Source organism: Physcomitrium patens, chromosome 22 (genome assembly GCF_059467195.1).
Source record: "Physcomitrium patens ecotype Gransden chromosome 22, ASM5946719v1, whole genome shotgun sequence".
NCBI lineage: Eukaryota > Viridiplantae > Streptophyta > Bryopsida > Funariales > Funariaceae > Physcomitrium > Physcomitrium patens.
The window spans coordinates 9699978-9720646 of NC_143431.1; the positions used below are offsets into that span (position 1 = coordinate 9699978).

Here is a 20669-nt window from a genome sequence, read left to right on the forward strand (position 1 = left end):
AATGAATATCAAGATAATACAAAAAAGAATTTAGCTTACTTTTAAAGGTTTATATTCTACACTATAAAGATATACTTATCATATACAACAAATCTACAGATCATTGTATTTTTCAAAAAACTTCAAAGTTATTTTTATTTTTTTCCTAGTTCCTAATAATTTTATTTTAAAATGTTATTTCCTTTATTTTTCGTCAATTAATTAAAATTTTAATAAAATGATGAAAAAATTATAAAAAAACATCTTTTTGCAATACATTTCTTGTTCTATAAATCCGAATTCCATAATTATATACTTCAATTGAATAATAAAATTATTACCTAATTATTGAGATTCATCCTAGCTAGATTTTTCATATCTTTGTTACTACTTGCACAAAATTCAAAAAAATCTACTAAACTCAAAATGATGACAATGCATGAAAAAACTTAAAATACTCAAAATTATAGAAATAACAAAACAATGAAATAAAAGAAGTGAATAATATGGTTTGTCTAAAACGAAAGAAGAACATGCTTTAGAACACAAAAAAGAGTTTGATTAAGCTAGTGGAAGTAAAACGTTATACATATTCCATGATCGATTGTGATCGGTGACTTGTTCTTCAACCAAGGAAACCCTAACCAATGAAACCCTAAGATCTAAGTGCATGTCGCGGACACAACTTCCACTTCCATATCCCAGAAATGCATGGAAATGTATAGCTAAGCCTCGGACTAGTTAGTTGGATGGATGCATTCATGACCTTGCATTGCAAAGGAGGGTTCCTGATCGAGTGCCGATGATGGTTCGGTGGATGTTTTCCAGATGTGGCTTGTTCAGTTCCGAAGCTCGTGCTCTACACGTGAAGTTCAACCTCCGAGCAGAGAATCCCACGATTTGGATCAACATTAGCTTTGCTCCGTGATCATGATGCTTGGTTTAGGGGGCTGTCACTGTTAGTTCTTCTTTTCTTTTCCTTACTTGGTTGTGTGCAACGATGCCATCGCTTGAAATTCCGAGCCACGAAGCAGCAGATGCCACTCTGCCACCAGCTGCGGGAGTGCGGTGCAAAGACAATTTCTCTTCCCTTGCATGGCCGCATGAACTGAAGAAATATCTACATTTAGGAACCTCTCCATTCGAATATCCACTTGACCAAATGGCAGTCGTAGGCAGAATCATTTTTCTAACTGTTTAAAGACACGATCCTAAATTCCTACATTGATTAGATTCTCACTACATGCGCTAACGGAACTGAATGAGTGGCTAAATCGGTTTTTCCAATTCTGTAGGTGTCGAAACACTACTCGACACTTTTACGGTCATCGATCTGGGGTACGGAAGCATACCAGGCAGTTGGCACATTGTGAGCAAAAAAGAATTGAGCAATGAGGTGGAAATTAATAGTGGAGCCACATTCTCTGAATTCTCAGCCCTGTTGGAGACTTATCAAAAGTATCTGACGAAAGGTTTCTTTTGTCGCATTTGGATACTTTCCGCATCTTTTTCCACCCACGGAGCCCGTTTTCGTCCACCAACCCTCGGGATGTGACACCCGGAAGGCGGGGTATAGGAGATCGGGGGGCCGAAGACCCGGATGCGTATCCCCTGATCCGTGATACCTTCTTGGAGCGATTGTTGACTTGAGTCCTTCCTCCAGGCTTCGCGAACCTTGTTGCTGCTTCGTCTTCTTCTTCTCCGTTTTCTTCAGGAAAGGAGACGAGGTGATTATGAGATGATTTGCGAATTGCATTAGAGGGATTAAGTAGGAGGGTTGAAGATTTGAAGTAACAGCGGTCTCTCTTTACCATCACGAAGTTCGCAGCGTCAAGGCGTTGTCGTAAAGTCTCGTCACTCGCGATCGCGATCACATTAGAATCAGTGTGTTCAGCCCACTTTCGAATCATTGAGTCATGTTGTGCTTTTTCGACGTTGGCTGCGTCTGACGATTTCGTAACGCGCGCGAGATTGTCACTCTGCGGTAGCTGCTAGCATTGTGATCGTTGCATGCTTTTACTTCTCGAGCTTTAGTTTGGGGACAAGGTCGTAGTTCTGGATTCATTCTTTTTTGTACGGACGTAAGACTGTTGCATGTTTTAGCAGAGAGGCAGTGTTGGTGAGTACAGGGAAGAAAGGGTGTGGTAGAAGGCTTTCGTGAGGAGATTGATTGAGTGGTTGACAGGAGAGGTTCGGAGTTTTTGGAGTTATAGAGTTTGAAGCCATGGCTGCCTCGAATGTTGCGATGTCTAAGAGTATTCTGAGCTCGTTTTCAAGTTCAAAGAAATTGGACTCGATTCCGGGGAGCTTGCAGCAAGACATGGCGGTGGAATTGGCAGGGACAATTAAGGTGCATAGGAATCGGACGTCGCGGGGCCAGAGGATTCACGTTGCTGGTGTGCGCAATATAGCGTCTGAATTGGTCGAGATGGAGCCCGCTTCTCAAGACAGCCAGCTTTTAGGTGAGATATTACATCTTATTATTTCAATCGAACTATTTTGATTTTTGTTTTGTTTTGTTTTTTGTTTTGTTTTTTGTTTTTTTTGTCATGTTAGTTCACGAAGCCTTTCCCCTTTTCCTTCAAGTCATGACTGGAATTGGTGACCTAGCTGATAGTAATAGTGGCACGCTTTCGGGTAGGTTGTCTCTCTTCATGCTACCTTTTCGGAGTGCGTACCATCTTGGCAATTGTGCACGATCTTCCGTCACCGTATTCAATTGCATGCTGTAGATAATATTCATCTTCATTGTGTACGTCAAAATGTTCTGAATCTTCGAATAGGGAACTCGTAACGCTTAGCGATTGGAGGCGCAAAATGAGTGTTCTAACTATCAGTGTTGCTATTGTCTTGCTTAAGCAGTCTCACGGAAGAAGTATTGTGAAGCAGTTTATGCGCCCGTAAGGAGGAAGACCAGGACCGTGAACATTGGTGGTGTGACTTTGGGCAGTGAGCACCCCATTCGAGTGCAAACCATGACCACCACAGACACGAAGGACGTCAAGGGCACTGTGGACCAGGTACTCATCCAGCTACTTACCTTCTATCAGTTTAAGAATTTCCAGTGAAGTTTAGCAAGAACTTTTGTGTCGGAAAGAAGTCATAGTTTCACAATTCGTCCTAATGTCACAACCTCTTTGGTCGTGATCCTTCCAGGTCATGAGGATAGCAGACAGAGGATGTGATATTGTGCGGATTACGGTTCAAGGGAGGAGGGAGGCTGATGCATGCTATGAGATCAAGAACACGCTTGTGCAAAAAGGGTACCGCTTTGCCTCCTTCATCGAAGTGCTGATCACCAGTCTTAAACGGAACCTTCGAAGAATAACATACGTGGATGGCTTAATTAATGGGAGTGTTGTTTTACATGTTTTCTCGTTCTCCGAACAGATAAATCTGCTTTCTAACTTGCCATTATCCTTGTTGAGCTTTACAGGTACGACATACCTTTGGTCGCAGATATTCATTTTGCACCACCGATCGCAATGAAAGTTGCCGATTGCTTTGACAAGATTCGTATCAATCCTGGCAACTTTGGTGAGCAGTTCTTTTTAGTCGCTTGCCCTTGAATTGTTTGCTCATCGAGCACATTCTTTTTTTCTTTTTTTTCTTTTTTTCACAATGCCAGCTGTTAATCTTGATAAAAGAAAGGAAAAAAGTTAACGTCTGAAACAGAATGGCTAAATAGCCAAGTTATTACTAATACCTCTTCCACCCAACAATTATGAGCATCTATTTCTGAGACCTAAAAGATTTGATTAAGTTTGCAGACGTTCATTTAGTCTGATGCAGCTACTGCATGATTGTCACAAATTACGTAGCCTTTTTTTGTGCATCTGTTGCTAATCAATACTTTCGCTGCCTTGCAGCTGATCGTCGCGCTCAGTTTGAGAAATTGAGTTACACAGAAGCGGATTATCAAGAGGAATTGCGGCACATCGAAGAGGTATGTAAAAATTGCAGTGTCGTTGATGACTCCGTTTTGATATCTCTTTATTGATAGGAGAGTGTGATTTTTTAATGTATTTGATGGCAGCTAATCAATTCGTATGGAATTTGTGTACATCAGGTGTTCACACCTCTAGTAGAAAAGTGCAAGAAGCTTGGAAGGGCTATTCGCATAGGCACAAACCATGGGAGTCTGTCCGATCGCATCATGAGCTATTACGGTGACTCTCCAAGGGGCATGGTTAGTTTCGCATATATTTCTGAATGCATTCTCCGTTGATTATCGCTGTCAAGAGTCATAAGATTATTCATATGTTTTTGTTATGTCGCGAATTGAGAGAAGGCATACCATGTAATATTAAAAACGGATGAATTTCTTCAGAATACACTAGTATTTGGGGAGCTTCATCCAAGAACTCCCGAGAATTTCTCAGACGAACTTTTTGCATTTTTGAGTCTTGGGTCTTTCATGACGTCATTTACTTTTAGGTGGTACTTGAGCAACTCGCTACACGTCCACTAATTTATAACGCTGCGATCAACGGACATACAATGCCTACCTCACACTCGATGCTGTAATATAAGCTAACTCATCAAATATGGTATCCGCAGGTAGAGTCGGCCTTTGAGTTTGCTCGTATTTGCCGCAAACATGATTTCCATAATTTCTTATTTTCTATGAAAGCAAGCAATCCGGTCGTAATGGTTCAAGCATATCGGCTTCTAGTGTCTGAGATGTATGTGAACGACTGGGACTACCCATTACATCTTGGTGTTACTGAGGCTGGAGAGGGAGAAGATGGTCGCATGAAGTCAGCTATAGGCATTGGTGCTTTACTTCAGGTCGAACCTTCATCCTTTGATGACATGCCTGCATGTCTCTGTGTTTTTTTTCAAAATCAATCATATGTTGTCCTTTTTTTTTAATCTTTCTGCGAGTATACTAAACCTTATAGCTTGATCCACTTTTTCAGTGAATTTGTTGTGAGATGTTACTTTTTGCACTTTTTTTGACACAAGTTTGTTTTTCAGGATGGTCTCGGCGACACTATTCGTGTTTCTTTGACGGAAGCACCTGAAGAAGAGATCGATCCTTGCACAAAACTCGCAAATCTTGGTATGAAGATTTCTGCAGAGCAGAAAGGAGTGGTAAGTTTCCACGATATTTCCTAAACAATGTGTCCAAGCATTTGGATGCTCCTCGGTTCCCCCTGAGGCCATTCTCATATTTTCCTACTACACCCGTTTTCAAGCGTAAGTTAAATTCTTTGATCAGAACTGGATGTTCAATTCCAAGCATTTAACATTATTGTAAAATACTGTTCTGAACCTGGCGATCTTCATTGGAGGTTAGAATGTAACCGTTTTTTCCTTTTATTTGCTCACTCATTCATAGAATGTAATATACTCCACACCGCGACATTGTTCAGAAAATTTCGTTGGTTTTAAATGCTTAAATGTATCCCTTTCAGCCTGAATTTCAAGAAAAGCACCGGCGGTACTTTGACTTCCAACGGCGGACCGGTCAACTTCCACTACAGAAGGAGGTCAGTCAATACCTTGCGCATCTACTGAATGCTTAAGTTGAAAGATACACAGGCAGGAATTACTTCTTGCATGATGTTTCGTGTTATCTCTTTAAATATTTGTTTGATTGTATAACTTCCAAAGGGTGTTCTGTAAAACAAAAGCGGGTTTGTTCTTATCCTTGAAGTATTTCTAGCTAAAGAGGAAGGAAACCTATGAAATTGAAAGGTTTTCTTGCTAAATAGTTACCTTTTTAGGACTTCAACGTTAGTTCGCCAGAAATCTGATAAATTTTTATTCAACAGGAAGAGCTTGTAGATTACAGAAACGTTTTGCACCGCGATGGCTCTGTTTTGTTGTCAGTGACGTTGGACCAGTTGAAGGCAAGTTAACTTCCTTGAAATTATATTTAATGTAACGTTTTAGTATTTACTGATATTTATGGCTGGTTATTATGAAATCTAATTAACAGAGATAAGAATTCGAGAGTGAATTCTGGATGTCTATGTATAGTCTTGTTCATATGAGTGCGTTATAAGAGTTACGAGTTTTCATGTTTCTAAGTCGAGCGGTTGTTGCCTTGTGTACAGAGTCCAGAATTCTTATACAAAAATCTGGCCACAAAGTTGATAATTGGAATGCCATACAAGGTATAGGCGTTAAACAGATGTGCAACCATTGATTATTAGAGTTTTATCGTGTGTATGGTCTGTGAGTGCCATGGCGACAGGATCTCTTGTTCTATTTGAGTACTGTCAGAGCTAGCGAATGCCTGCTTGAGCCAATTTTGGTAATTTAGATCTCGCTCGGAACGTAACTTATTTTAGAGTACTTAAAAATTCACTCAAGATTTCCCCTCAATTTTCTTATCTTTTGAGAGCAGGACTTGGCTACTGTGGATACGATCCTCCTGAATAAGCTGCCAGCTGTTGAAGACATGGACTCGGTCAGTGGAGAAACTTTTCACTTAGGGCCTTTGTGTTGGATATTGAGCCTTCCTAGTGTTGGTGATGTCTTTCACCTGCAATATTCTGTTTTTATGTTTTCTTACTTGCTTGATGGTCTGCTCCGGATGCAGCGACTTGCAGTAAAGAGATTGATAGACATTGGTATAGGAGTGCTGGTTCCTCTGGTTGAGCAGCTCGCCAAACCTCTTCCACATGCGATGGTTCTTGCAACTCTTGATGAAATTTCTTCTGGATTCCATAAGGAGCTGCCCGCAGGTACGCCACCAAGGTTTACTTAGTTTTATACTTCATGGTCAAATTTAAGTTCTAATATTGAAGCCAAATTACATGAGAAATACCAGTTCGAAGCAGGAGTGGTAAGAAGTAATATTAGTGAAACTTTTGCGAATTGCATGAGTCCGAACTAACAAGTTCAAATATGTTATTAGGCACCCGTCTTGCAGTGACGCTTCGTGGAGATGAACCTGAGGAGCAGCTTGCAATTCTGAAGGATTTGGATCTCATCATGTTATTACATTATCTACCAGAAGGTGATGAGAGGTCAAGTCGTGTACATGCCTCGCGAAGGTAAGCCCCAGATTATTTTAGGAACATGTACTCCGTTTATTTTGGAAAGTAGATATATACTAGCTGGGGTTGCATTTGACTCCAAGTAGATTAAATAGAAAATTTATAAGTTTGTGGATTTGTTAATGAATTTACATGTGTACTTAGTACCAACTTTCTGCTGTCTAAATGCAGGTTGTTTGAATATCTGCAAACTAATACGCTTAACTTTCCAGTTATTCATCATATCAAATTCCCTGCAAACATTAACAGGTATTCCGCATTATATTTTTCGCTTTAAATTAATTACTGGAATGCTGATTACTTTTTTTCCCGAACCAGCTTGCTTCGACAGGACGTGCTACTATTTTCGAGGTTTCTATCCCCAAAAAGCTCCTCAAATATTTCTACATTTTGCAGGGACGAATTGGTTATCAAGGCAGGCAGTGAAGTTGGGGCCATGCTTGTGGATGGCCTAGGAGATGGGGTTTTATTGGAGGCTTCTGATTTGGACTTCGATTTCCTGAGGAAATCATCATTTGGTATGCTTCAGGGATGCCGGATGCGGAACACAAAGACAGTAAGTTCCTCAAGCTTCATGTGGTCAAAAAATCAATTGGAATTCAAAATGTTTCAAGCAGTTGTTGAGCTGATTGTATGTCAATGTAATTAGCATTAGGTGCCTGCAACTGCATTGCTCAAAAATATTTGGTCAAGCCAGGCACCCTACTAAATGCTCTTGTAACCAAGGTATAGATGCGGTTGTCTGTTAACTGAATTCAGTTAAAAGAAATGAATTAAGTTGTTCTGGAATTTGGAGGATTGTAAAACATTATTTCACTTCAAGATAGTGGATGCTGCGCTCTCAGCAATCTGAATTTCACTATAACAGTGCTCTCTCTCTCTCTCTCTCTCTCTCTCTCTCTCTCTCTCTCTCTCTCTCTCTCTCTCTCTATATATATATATATATATATATATAAAAGTTTTTTTATTTTATTTTATTTGTCGAATCCAGGAATACGTGTCCTGCCCATCATGCGGAAGGACGCTCTTCGATCTTCAGGATGTTAGCGCAGAAATTAGAGAGAAAACTGACCACCTACCTGGTGTTTCGGTACGTGATATCCGATTGCATCTTGATTTTGTACCTCGCATTCATTTAGTTTCATACAGTTATAATGGGAAGCCAAGCCTTGACCACCGGTATACGCTGTACGATAGGCTTTGTTAACATCCTATTAAAGATGTTCCCCTTTTGCAGATTGCCATCATGGGTTGCATTGTGAATGGTCCTGGAGAAATGGCAGATGCTGACTTTGGATACGTCGGTGGCGCTCCCGGAAAAATTGACCTCTATGTTGGCAAAGTATGATCCTGATTTTGATGTTTCCTTTACAATCGTGTTTCACTTTATCACTTGATTTAGCTCGAACTCATTCATGGACAAAAATTTTAATTTGCAGGAAGTGGTAAGGAGAGGGATCGCCATGGAGAAAGCTACTGATGAACTCATTCGGCTCATCAAGGAGCATGGTCGTTGGGTAGACCCGGAGCCAACAGAGGCTTGAGTTTATTCGAGGTTGATGGTGTAGCGAAGATTTTACCAGTTTTAACCTAAACGTACATTATAGACAAACACTAAGCATGTGGGTTGGTACTAAGATCAAATAGATCAAGGTCTTTGAGTGATTTGTACATTCTATTGTTGCATTATGTATAGCATGATTGGGAAGGATAGGAAACGCTCCTGTGTAGAGATGGTTGAGGGTTGGAACTAAGCTCCTAATGTACACAACAATTCATTTCATTTCCGTGTGCGAAGGTTTTGAAAACAACCCGTAATCATAAATTTGTTGCAATTGTGTTTTCTCTGTTGTACACGGCAGATTCACTTTTTCTCTAGCCTCCTGGTTTGTTGAATTTCTGTATTTTCATTATTTTGTCTGTTTAATCCGTCGTTTAGGGGAGGTAAGCGGATAGAGGGGGCGCGATCTTATTGGAAGTAGCTTCCAAGTTCCTGAGCATGTGACATTCAGTAAATATTCTAATATTAGAAAACATATTAAAATGGCGTTTCGAAATGAGTTGTATGCGAGCATTTTTTTTAATCATATTCGTGGGTAACATATATTCTTTCCTTACACGCTGGAACTGTTGACCTGTCATGTCTAGTTTTCAAAGAGATCGCGGCTTTCGCTATCACAACTGCGACCATGTTTGTTCCGGCACTGCTGATTGAGGTATGTGCGCCGATCTTGCCCCCTTTGGTTGCGGATCGCAGCGGGTCTTTGGTCAGGAGCCTGTGATGAGCCCCGGCCAGATTAGTGGTTTTTCTACTCCCGTTAACTTTCACGCAATTAGAAAGCCCCACATTTCTTGAAACATTACTTGCAGCTCAAGATCAAGTAAATCGAGGCTACTTCTAGATCAAATTTTGCAATGTATATGTAACATTGTCACCGTCGTTTCCGTTTGACATGTAAGTATTTCTTCGTACTAGGAAGCTATCATTGTCGCAATAGCTTGGGTTCTAGTCTGGACCATGGAGTTGGTCATGTTACTTTTTCGCTCAATCTTTAGACTAGCCGACACCTGATAGCTTTCAGATCGTCCTTTGTGACGTTTGATCTGGTTGCCTCAGACCGAGCAGCACAACATTTGCTTCAGACTCGACCTCCTTGCATCGAATTCCCATCACGGTCCAGGTCATACCTTGCATAGATTTTTTTTCTCACATTTTTCTGGGCCTCTTCCGCCTCTCGCATTCCCCCATTTTGAGATACATGAATTATTGTTGGTTGGGATCTGCGCATTCTCTCGTCTTGTTCCATTTTGAGAGTGCAGAGCAGAGAAACGGATTGTAACGGACGACACTGGCAAGATTATCAGCATTTGCGAAGGCACAGTGGTCTACCTTGTGATGATGATGACATTTGGATCAAATTTGCGACGAGGCAACCTGGGCTTTAGAAATATCGTTTATGCCGCTTTCCTTTTGTTCACTTGCATCATCATTTTGTTCCAAATCGAAAGGTACAGTCGCATGATCAGCCAGGTGGCCAGGAAGCAATCTTTAGTGTTTGCAAATCTTCTCTTGCAATCACAGACTGTTCACAACATATCTGAAGAACAGTACTTGTTACACAACCTTCAGAATAATGATCAGCTTCCAATGTCGACAAGCTTGCAGGATGGGACTCATCAATCCAACTCAGGTGCACTTTCCTTCAGTAATTTTATGTCGTTACAAAATTAAAATAAAAGATTAGTTACATGGCTTTTATTACTGCTGCTGGGCTCCCTTTGTTAAACTTGCTTGGGAAACTCATTCATGTACGACTCGATTTTCATGCATGCTATTGGTTCTGGAATCATTCTCTTCACCTTTGTAGTTGGTGTCCCTTTTTTCAATATGTTTCGCACGAGCTGCTTACCCGTCTTCCACTGACATGTTAATGAAGCAATGAAGCTGAGGAGAGATCACACTGCCTTGAACGATATTAAGACTCATGGAGCTCGACACTTCAGCGGCATACCGCATGGCAAAAGATCTAGAGACGCAAGAAGACATCGAAAAGCCAGGACAACGACATTTTGAACCCCTAACTGAGTCGCGTTACTTGTGATAGTTCTAATATGTTTCAGAAAGCGAATTTGAGCACACTGAATTTTAGCAGAACCTTATTGTAGAACAGGTATTTTATTTCCAGAGTGCTAGCATGACCTTGACTCTTCCCTCAGTGCATTTAGTGATCGTTCCATTGTTTATCATCTGGATTGGATTAGGAAATGTACAACCTGATTGGCCTGTTTTTCAGCGGGTTTGCAGAGGGATTGAATATGCACACAGCTCACTACTTGCCTCTGCAAACTCAGACAAACATACATCCTGAGACTCAATTGTCACCAATCAAACTACTTTATATATTGCACAGGTTTACTCTGCAATCCAATACGGCATTGTTGGGCAACGGTTTGCTATCGAATGGAGTTGCTGCGCTCTAGGAAACCTTCACTAGGCCGGTCCACGTGAAGCGAAACACCTGCAAAATAATTTATGGGTTACAGTACAGGAGAGGGGAATCCAAAGCTCAAAAACATGCTATTATTTGCAGCTTCTCAGGTAATCAACCAAAGCACTATACACGTTGCAAACTTACTTTCGTGTCCATGTCCAACACATCACACAACACATTGCAAGTTTCCCACTGAACAAGTCATTTCGAAACCATCTCACAGAGAGATGTCGTACCATTGTCAACAGAATTACTAATTCAACTGTCCTTCTGCACCCGAGTGTTATCTTCACTCACCGCTTCTCAGAACATACAACTCCAGAAAAGTGGAGAAAATTCCTCACAAGCTGCAACCATTTAAAAGGCGTCCAGCATGTCAGGAAACCTAGCCATTGAATTACTACTTACCAACACTCACGGTTAACTACTTTATAATCTCCGAAATAAAGGTCAGTCGTTAGACACCAGTGACTTACGTGATGTGCGCACAGCATGTGGGTTGCGGCAATGAACACCGAAGTTTGCTTCGGGTTTATGTTTCACGCCTCAACACCCACTCTACCTGACATCACTCAAGTCAGATGTTATCGGCAGGCCACTTTAAATTAGGGTTTTCCTTGAACACCTAATTTAACTTATTTTAGGGTCGCGGCTACTTCACTTAAAATGATGAAATTTAGTCAGATGAAGTTCATCTACTGAGCTGTCAAAAAACATCCATCCTCGACAAACTCTGTCAAACTACTTTGAGTGCAAAATACTCTCAATCAAGAAGTTGATAAGATATTGCCAATATTTGTCCTTCTCCCACCCAATCACGGAGAAGTTAGAATCAACAATGCTAGTAACAAAAAAAATGGAGGCCAACTTGCCACAAAACCTCTAAAGTTGTGAAAATTGGCCATTGCAATGAGCCTATTGGACGTGAAATTTTGTTTACAAATATGAACACTTTTCAACAATACCTTTGAAGGTAGTCTCCTTGCGATAGGCGTGCACCATGGCTTGGTGGTTGTTCTCAATATCCTCAATTAATTAAGCATCCCATCTAGTTGATTCTAATAGCATCTTGTATCAATGGATAGGAATGTACAATAGAGACATCTATAGCCCACTTAGATTATAGAATAAGGCTTTCAAAATGTTGTTGTCGTTGGCATGCTTGTTATGATTATGTTGGGTAATGATGGAAGAGATGCCTTTGACGAGACCAACAAATAAGGCTATCACCAAATAAACCACAGCCATGGCCTTGATTGCAAGCAGCGAAGTAAATGTGTTCATCACAAAGTTGCTTTGATCTTGAATGAAGGCATCCACTCTTGTAAGAACTACACATGAAGATCCATAGATGACCAAGTTTGAGGTGCCACAAATCATAGCTAGAGTCTTAATAATGTATGTACCTTGCACTTTGTATAATGAAACCAACAATTGAATCAAGCCTTTGAGTTGGGTTTTCTATTGATTCAAGAGGGTGTTGAGTCCTTGTAAGTGTATCATGACAATAGAAATAACTTCCACAAGATTCTCGAGTACAAGTAGTACTACCTTGTAAGAAAAATAAAGAATACATGTAAGCTTCTTCTACTCAAGATACTTGCAAATCATTAAGTACTTTTGCTATAAAAAAATTGAACAATTTTTTCAATAACAACCACTGCATGTCTATAAATTTTGAGTATATACAACCTATTTTCTTCATAAGATTGAATTCTTGGAAAAAGTAAGACACAAGATATGTCAAGATGTTGAAAAATTAGTTGTCATACAACTTGATATAGTTTGCTTGGACTACAAGGTCAAGTTGATGCAAAGCACACCACACTTCAACAATCCCATCAATAACCACTTTGACAATCTTTATTGTATTGCTATAAAGTTGACATGTCATTGACTGCTTCCTATCCATACTAATTCTAATAAGTTGTGTCTTTCATTTTAGACCAATAACATCTAGAAGTTTTGAATCCATAATAAAGATCACTTTGATTGTCTTGCGATTAAAAAGAGAAATAACAAGAAGGTGGAGGTTGAGCACCTTAACTTAATGCTCAAATCAAACTTGATAGTAAAATGTATGAGGTGCCTTGCTTTGAGCCAATGTCAAGAGTGAGAAAAAATATCAACTAGATGTGAAAGAACTCCATGATCTTTTGTAGGCTTATAATACAAACCACTCTTATGAACAAAGCCACATGATCTTCACTGTATCCATTAAAATAGCCCATATATGATATGATTTTGGTGACATCCAAAAGACATGTTGCCATTTGGAATAAAGTTCCATACAAGATGAAGGTAATCATGAGACAAAACAAACATGAAGATTTCATCTCTACTTTGTACATATTGTGGTTTTGATTTTACTCTCAACTAAGCTCAACTTGTTCTATATTTGCATCTTTGAACAACTTGAAAATTGACAATAACCATTCATGTGTTGGTGCAAATTTCTTATCATTGGTATTGAAGAACATGTCATCAATAATCATTTCCACAATATCCCGAATGATTGTTAATGTGACTATGTTCTTTCCATCAAACAAGTAGTTTTTCGATTACAGCTCAAATGAGCTATAAGGGTGTTGTTGATAATTACCTAATCAAAAAACTACTTGTTTGAGGCATTAAGAAGGGTGTTGTACTTTGTCTATACCTTTGTGTATTGCAACTTTATATACGTCATGATGATGTCAACATAGAATAGAATTATAAAAGTTATTACATTCATCATCTACTTCCACTTATGCCCTATCACATTGACCTTTTCGAGGCCAAACTTCTCACAAAATAAGTAGTGCACTTAAACGACTTGATTTATGTTTTTATCTTGTAAGTTCAATATGAGACTAAACTTTATCTCTATAGAGGATTTTTAGGGAGTCTATAGTTCCTTCATTATTGTGAATTTGATATGTATATCTTTTTGTGTGATTGGTATGATTGCACATTGTATCATGAGGCATTTCTTCAACCATGTGGGAGAAGACCATTGAGGCCTTATTTTAAAACATCTTCCAAACTTTATTCTAGTAAAAGTAGAGTTTTTTGCCAAAAAGCCCTAATTTAATGTGGCTTGATTATCAATGCTTTATTCTCATGCATCTATGCCTATGTTCTAATCTACCATGGTTGCTACATAAACCATGGTAGAACAATTTGCATTATATTTGCCATAAAAACTGTCGCAATATTATTAATGAAGAAGTTTTTGAACATAAATCAAAGAACTTTTTCAACTACAACTAGGGATTAAACTATATGAAAAAAAATACAAAATTCTCTTACGTACCTTGAGAATCCAAATAATTACAAATCAATTGATATTGTGTACTTTTGTCACATAATTATTAAATAAATATATATTTTTAAATTTAAATTTAAATGATAGAAAAAATAAAAGTAAAAATAAAAATTGTATATGGTTAGAAAAGTTTAATTGTTCATAATCTTCAAACTAATGTAATTAAAAATTTTGCAACATAATAATTTTTGTCGTATTTGATCTTTTTAAAACAAGAATTTTGTAAAAAAATATTAAAACTTCAGCTTACCAATTTTTTTTAATAATAAATAATATCCTTTTCTATTTAATACTAAATTAGGATGATTAAAATATGGTTTTTCTTACTACCGTCGTTCATTCTTATCATTCATTCTGATAGATCTCAAATTCATTTATTGATGCTTGAATAATGAATTGTTTAAACTCTATAAACTTCTTTTAGTGCTTTAAGTTAATATCTAATTACAAGTACAACAGTTTCACGTGTTTCTATCAATGCATACTTCTTCATTCTAAGCACAAATCTTTTAGGCATGTGTTTATCAACTGATGATGTTATTTCTTCTCTTGCTTTCTTTCTTCATTGTTTTGATTTTTACTTTGACCTTTGATGATTTTTTTTAGTTTGGGTTCCTTCAGCGATGGCTACGTACAAATTGGCTCTCGGATACTAGTATATCGCCTCGCTGAAAGAACAACACTCAGCACAGTTGAAGCACAAGCAAAGACAAACCAAGTCGACTTCCATCACGCACCACATACTGAGACTGAGGAGTCCAGTCTGAGAAACAACGCATAATCGGTCCATCTCAACTATTGATATTTATTCCAAACAAAGACGTTTTTCACAGCATTAGATGAGACAGTAACTCATGCAAAAGCAGCAAGAACCGTCGTCACCTCATTCAAACCCACTAACTATACAGGATTTCTAATGAAGCCTTTGTGTCAATATCTCCAAAATCAACCTATCTATGGCGAATACGGGGCAGTTGCATACTGTACTTGCCATTCACTGCCTTTGCGCCCTATTTTCAGTGCCCAATATTAAACCCATAAAAAAGTCATCCTGCAGAGTAAATGCTTTAAAAACACCTGAAAATTAATCTCAGAGGTGCAGCAGGGGTAGCATTATTCGTGCCAAGAACGTGTATTCCCCGAACTGCAAGCTCGATAAATTCGATGGTCTCGTATGTTCGCCTCTACCAGTGGCCTAAACCAAGAGGACATAGAGCGCATACAAAATCCCGGGGATGTATCCCAAGATTGTCAATAGTAGACAAATCCAGAACTCAGCCTGCGAAATACCGCACACACACAGTAAGAACAAACTCTCCTCACTTCCAAACCTGTACTGCAAGAACTACAAACCACCAAAACATCACGACGACGATGATGACGACGACGACAAAATCAGAGAATGCATCAAAAACATTAACACCAAGTCAAACGTGTATGGAGTACACCAAGCCGCAAACATCCAAGCCACCAACTTCCATCGAACCACCACATTACAGGCAGGACGTAGTTCAATCCATCTCACTCACTCACCCCAATGGAGTATCTGAGGAACACTCCGAGTGGAGGCAAAAAGATCGCGAGAATGATCTCAACGAAAGTAGCGGCACCCATGGCTCTCTCTGAAGCAGTGCGTTGCCCTGAAACGGAACTCTACTCTCTCTCTCGCTTCACAAAGTTCGCAAAGATATAAAAGATGGTTTCGAAGCTCCGGTAAGTGCGTGTCTTTGTGTGTGCTTGTCTATGTCAATGTCAGCGGAGGACGGCGTGCGCCTAAAACTATATGCGAAGTGAGCTGCGGGTCGGCTACCTACAACCCTGTTCTGTGACTTTGCCAGGGACCTTCGAATAAAATCCACGTGTGACTTACGCAAGCAGCTTCGAAAATCCCGCCACGTGTACCAACTGGACCTCGTTAACCCACTCTCGACGACAGTGCAAGGAACCTTCCGCGTGGGAAATTGGTCGGTAGTGCGCGTTGGTATTTTTCGACCTACCACAGAACCAGCGCATGAGTCCAAAAAAAGGATATCTACACTCGGCCTGATCTTCGGCAGCGCTGAGAGATGGACGACACGTGGTGCGTAGGTTGCGACGAACGGCTGACGTGGCTTTCCCCGAAGGAAACGTGGTGGATGGTGAGAGGTTGGGAAGAACTAGGAATTAATTAGAAATGATACTTGTTATTAAAAATATGAAGGAGTCTTCTCTTGGAGGATGCTACTATATAGTCAATTATGTTGTATCCTTGAAGTTCAAACATTCTCCCAATTATGTTGATCTTTTATTAGAAATTTTGATTTATTTTTGCAAGTAGATGGCTTATGATTGCAATGAGAACCACAATACTATTTTATAAACCCTAAAACACAACAATACACAATAAGAATTTTCTTGAATATAAGAATTTATACACTTAAACAGAAATTGGAGGCTATATTTTTTGAATTATTATGACATGTGAAAAGATCATAGATCCAATTATCTTAACATCTCAAATTATCAGAATAAAAAAGATAAAAGAATTTTAATTTAGTTTTATTTTTAATTATTAAATATAATTATTTATAATAATTCAAAAAAATATTTACACATTTATGTACATATAGTCTAAATAAAATACATATTTAATAGATACATAGAAGAATTGGCTTTTAAAGTAATATTTTCTTTTATATATATATATATATATATATATATATATATCTTTTGATAAGAAAATACAAGCTATTCGAAAATTATGTCAATATTAATTTAAGTTGTCTCATTTGAGCATATACTTGAGTGCTATTTTTTTAATGATTAGATGTAATATCTTTACAATAATTTCAAGGTACTTAACTATTAAAAGAAAATAAACAAAGATTATGAAAAATTAAACCAAAATCTATGTTAAAAATAAATAAATAAATAAATAAATAAACAAACTAAAGATATCAATCAATAAAGATGTATAATGATAAATTGGGATTGTTACTTAAACCAATTGTGTCACAAAATAAGCATCTACCAAATTCAATAGAACATGTTGAACATACTCTTAATTTTTCAATACCCTTGTTTACTTAGTATTGCATTGTACAAAAGTCAAAGTCAAGGAAATGTGGCACTGAAAAAAATGTTGAGAGTGAAGACCACCATTTGTCCAAAATTGGCAAGTTTCATCAAGGTTGTCATAGCCCTAATTTTAGTAATAGAAACCCAAAATCAATAGTTTGAAGTACTATGGTACATTTAGAAGAGCTCTTATACTAATAAAATATTGATGAACAATTGCCATAATATATATTTGATAAAAATATTTGCATTTTCTTTTCCTATGGTTGCAAATTTGAGTGTAACTTTACCTTTGAGAATCCTCTCACAAACAAAGTAGTATTGTGCCTTGATGCATTTAGTCTATGTATGAAATATTAGATTTTAGGCTAGATTTATAGAATCTTTATTATTATAATTTAAATAAAAATCCAATATTATAAAATATTATACCTTAAACTGATAAAAATATATTTCTTTACTTGTTGGTTTAACCAAAAGTCTAAATTGATAGCTTGTATTAAATTTTTAAAGTAGTTTGTATAAACAGACTATCACTTAAGTTGTTTTAGATAGAGCTTTATATTTTATCTATGTGGTGCCATAAAAAATAATTACTTGGTATTTGCTTGATCAAAATATGGATCTAAATGATAATTAAATATATATCCACTAATAAATAAAATAAGTTTTCATAGATCTTAACTTATCAATATCAATAAATTCTTTAAGTATCAATATTGAAGACTGTTGAAAGAAGATACTATAATCCATTATCTATTATGTTACACAATATGTGTTTCACTACATTTAAGTATTTTTGTTGTGGTTTCAACATAATACTTACTACAATCCCAATAACATATAATAAATAAAGTCTTGTATTGATTAGGAAATTAAAATTTTCTATTATTTAACAATATTTTGTTGAATCAACCAATAGTGTGTGTTTATAACAAAGTCCTTTTAGAAGAGAGTATGTTCAATTTTTATAATTAGACATATTAAAATATAATAATATTTTTTATGAGTAGATATGTAGTTAAAAGAATATATTTTTGGATACCAAATAAATTCTATACCTAAGAATTTTGTGATCTCATCCAAATTCTTTGTTTTGTATTTTTTTTCAAGCTATTTCTTGATTTGAGAGATATGTTCATGATTATCATCAATAATAAAATTGAGTATTGGTCAAACATCTTCTTTTGATTCATTATATTGATGCATCTTTTTTCATAATGATTGTCTTTAAAATGTAGAATTAGAAATCCTTCTCCTTATCAAATGTTTTGCTACTTCATCTTCTAGCTTTGGAGTAACTTGTAAGAAGTTGATTATTTGAAGCAAATTATCAAATACATTTATTTGGTTGAACAACAAAGTAATCTTCTTTGATGTGTCTTTGAAAAAAGTCATATTAGCACTAATAATAATCTAATACCAAAGTAAAATGAAACATTTAAATTCTTTAGTAGAGGGATTATAGCCAATAAAAACCATTTTCAATGCTTTGAGCTAAAAATTAGTGTGTATTTCCTTTAAAATGTGCACATACAATAGGCTTTCTATAACTGTAAGATTTGATAGATTATACTTCTTTTTATAAAGTTTCTTATACAATGTGACATTTCCAACAAAGACACAAGTAGAGCATTTATTAAATACATATGTGGTTTCATAAATTATTTTAAATCAAAGAAATGATAGAAATTTATCATAAAAGTAAATGAAGTGTACAACTTTTAATAGTGTTCAATTTTTATATTCAGCTATAATATTTTGATGTGGTGTATATATAGCTATAAGTTTTCGTTTAAACTTATGAATAAAATAATATAGTAAAAATTTAGTACTTAAGAGTTTGCCATTGTGGTTAGTGTGTAAGCAAAAAATATTTTAATTAGAATTTAGTTTCAATTACCTTTTAAATTTAAAAAATAACTTACATATTTGGTCTTTTTTTTTTTAGAAAATAAATCCAAATAAATTAGAATGAATTATCTATAAATGTTGAATTGTACCTATTTCAGGAAGAGAATATAAGAAACCTACATAAATTTTTGTGACTAAAGTTAAGAGGGCCTGAAGATTAGATCAATGATTGTTTAGAAATTCTTTTCTAATGAATATTTTGAAATATAAGTATTGAATTTTTTTTTTTTTTTTTTTTTTTTTGATTAGAAGTAGTTGAAGTATGCTACTAATCATCTTTCAAGTAGCTAAATAATTGGTTGATTATTGAGGTAGTTCATCCATCAATACTAAAGCTTATTAGTATTAGAAAATAAGTGATTCAATTCATGCACTTTAGGCTTTTGTTACAACAATAGATAAGTCAAATATAAAAGGTAAGAACATATAATAAGGCATTGTAGTATTGATTAATGTACCCAATTTATGTGACATTGTGAATATGTTATAACCATTCAAAGATGTAAATAGATAATAGATGCTATTACAAAAATCTCTCGATGCATAATAGTGAATATCTTGTGGATTATCTTTGTCAAGGATTAAAATTTAATGTAGAAGTAAAAAAAAAAAGTCATATAGCTAGCATCCATGAGTTTCTCAATCAATATGAGAAGTCTATGCAAATTAGGCTCATGAAAAAGATTAAAAAAAATTATATTCTTAATGGAAGCAACACATTTGATAGTGGTTAGAATTGTAGCACCACTATCAAAGGTAACATTGTGGCTATGGTCTAAAAAAGATCTCAATTCTTTGTGACGTGGCTTGTAGTAAGTGAATCTATATTCTAATCAAGAATATAAGAGGCATGTTTAATAATATTAATTTCAATGTACTACTTTGGAATTTTATTATTCTATTTATATTCTTTGTAGATCTCAATAATATTAGCATGGTTGAATATTCTAACAAAATAACTACCAAACATATTATAAATTACTTTTTTAGACATAATGTCTTTATTTTTTGTGCAAAAATTCCTCAAATGGTATTCTTTCTATGACATTAATATAAATTAGCTAAGGCAACTTAAATAGATCTAAGTCAAATTGAGAGACAAACAATTCCTATAAATGTTATAACTTAATAAGTACCATGTACATAAGTTTAACTCTATTCACTTTAGCATTGATAAATGCAAGATTTTTATTGACATTATTAAATATGTTTTAAGTCCTCTTCCAAACTTATCCCTTTAGTCATAGTAAAATTTTGAAACTAATATTTGAAAAACAATTCACAATGAAGCAAATCATCTCCAATCTTTACTTAAAGTACTATAAATAGTCCACTATTTCATTTATGTAGTAGGCAATAGTGGATATAATTTCATCTTAATTGTTGTAGAAAGAATGAAAATACTTT

The 20669-nt window shown here is 36.3% G+C and overlaps 2 protein-coding genes and 2 long non-coding RNA genes across 4 annotated transcripts; 2 read left to right on the forward strand and 2 right to left on the reverse strand.

Annotated features, from left to right (window-relative positions):
* The first annotated feature begins 1698 nt into the window (after window positions 1-1698).
* On the forward strand, window positions 1699-8846 carry LOC112275376 (4-hydroxy-3-methylbut-2-en-1-yl diphosphate synthase (ferredoxin), chloroplastic). The gene is made up of 19 exons (XM_024505706.3): window positions 1699-2441; window positions 2842-2999; window positions 3136-3242; window positions 3416-3516; window positions 3849-3925; window positions 4049-4168; window positions 4540-4770; window positions 4960-5076; window positions 5400-5474; window positions 5760-5837; window positions 6045-6104; window positions 6338-6400; window positions 6533-6677; window positions 6851-6989; window positions 7164-7241; window positions 7389-7548; window positions 7984-8082; window positions 8230-8334; window positions 8432-8846. Exons 1-19 carry the CDS (start codon window positions 2204-2206, stop codon window positions 8534-8536), a joined length of 2256 nt encoding a protein of 751 aa, XP_024361474.1. The 5' UTR covers window positions 1699-2203; the 3' UTR covers window positions 8537-8846.
* A 202-nt stretch (window positions 8847-9048) lies between these two features.
* Window positions 9049-10817, forward strand: LOC141044775 (uncharacterized). The gene is made up of 4 exons (XR_016500028.1): window positions 9049-9055; window positions 9141-9208; window positions 10123-10183; window positions 10430-10817. It is a non-coding gene; the product is annotated as an uncharacterized LOC141044775 (long non-coding RNA).
* A 63-nt stretch (window positions 10818-10880) lies between these two features.
* Window positions 10881-11533, reverse strand: LOC112275377 (uncharacterized). Its single transcript, XR_002967713.3, has 3 exons — window positions 11461-11533; window positions 11221-11331; window positions 10881-11011 (listed from the first exon to the last, which is right to left on the reverse strand). It is a non-coding gene; the product is annotated as an uncharacterized LOC112275377 (long non-coding RNA).
* Window positions 11534-15071: 3538 nt separating this feature from the next.
* Window positions 15072-16044, reverse strand: LOC112274882 (salt stress-induced hydrophobic peptide ESI3). Its single transcript, XM_024504715.3, has 2 exons — window positions 15825-16044; window positions 15072-15570 (listed from the first exon to the last, which is right to left on the reverse strand). The coding sequence occupies exons 1-2, from the start codon at window positions 15903-15905 to the stop codon at window positions 15487-15489; spliced, it is 165 nt and encodes a 54-aa protein (XP_024360483.1). The 5' UTR covers window positions 15906-16044; the 3' UTR covers window positions 15072-15486.
* Window positions 16045-20669: the final 4625 nt, after the last annotated feature.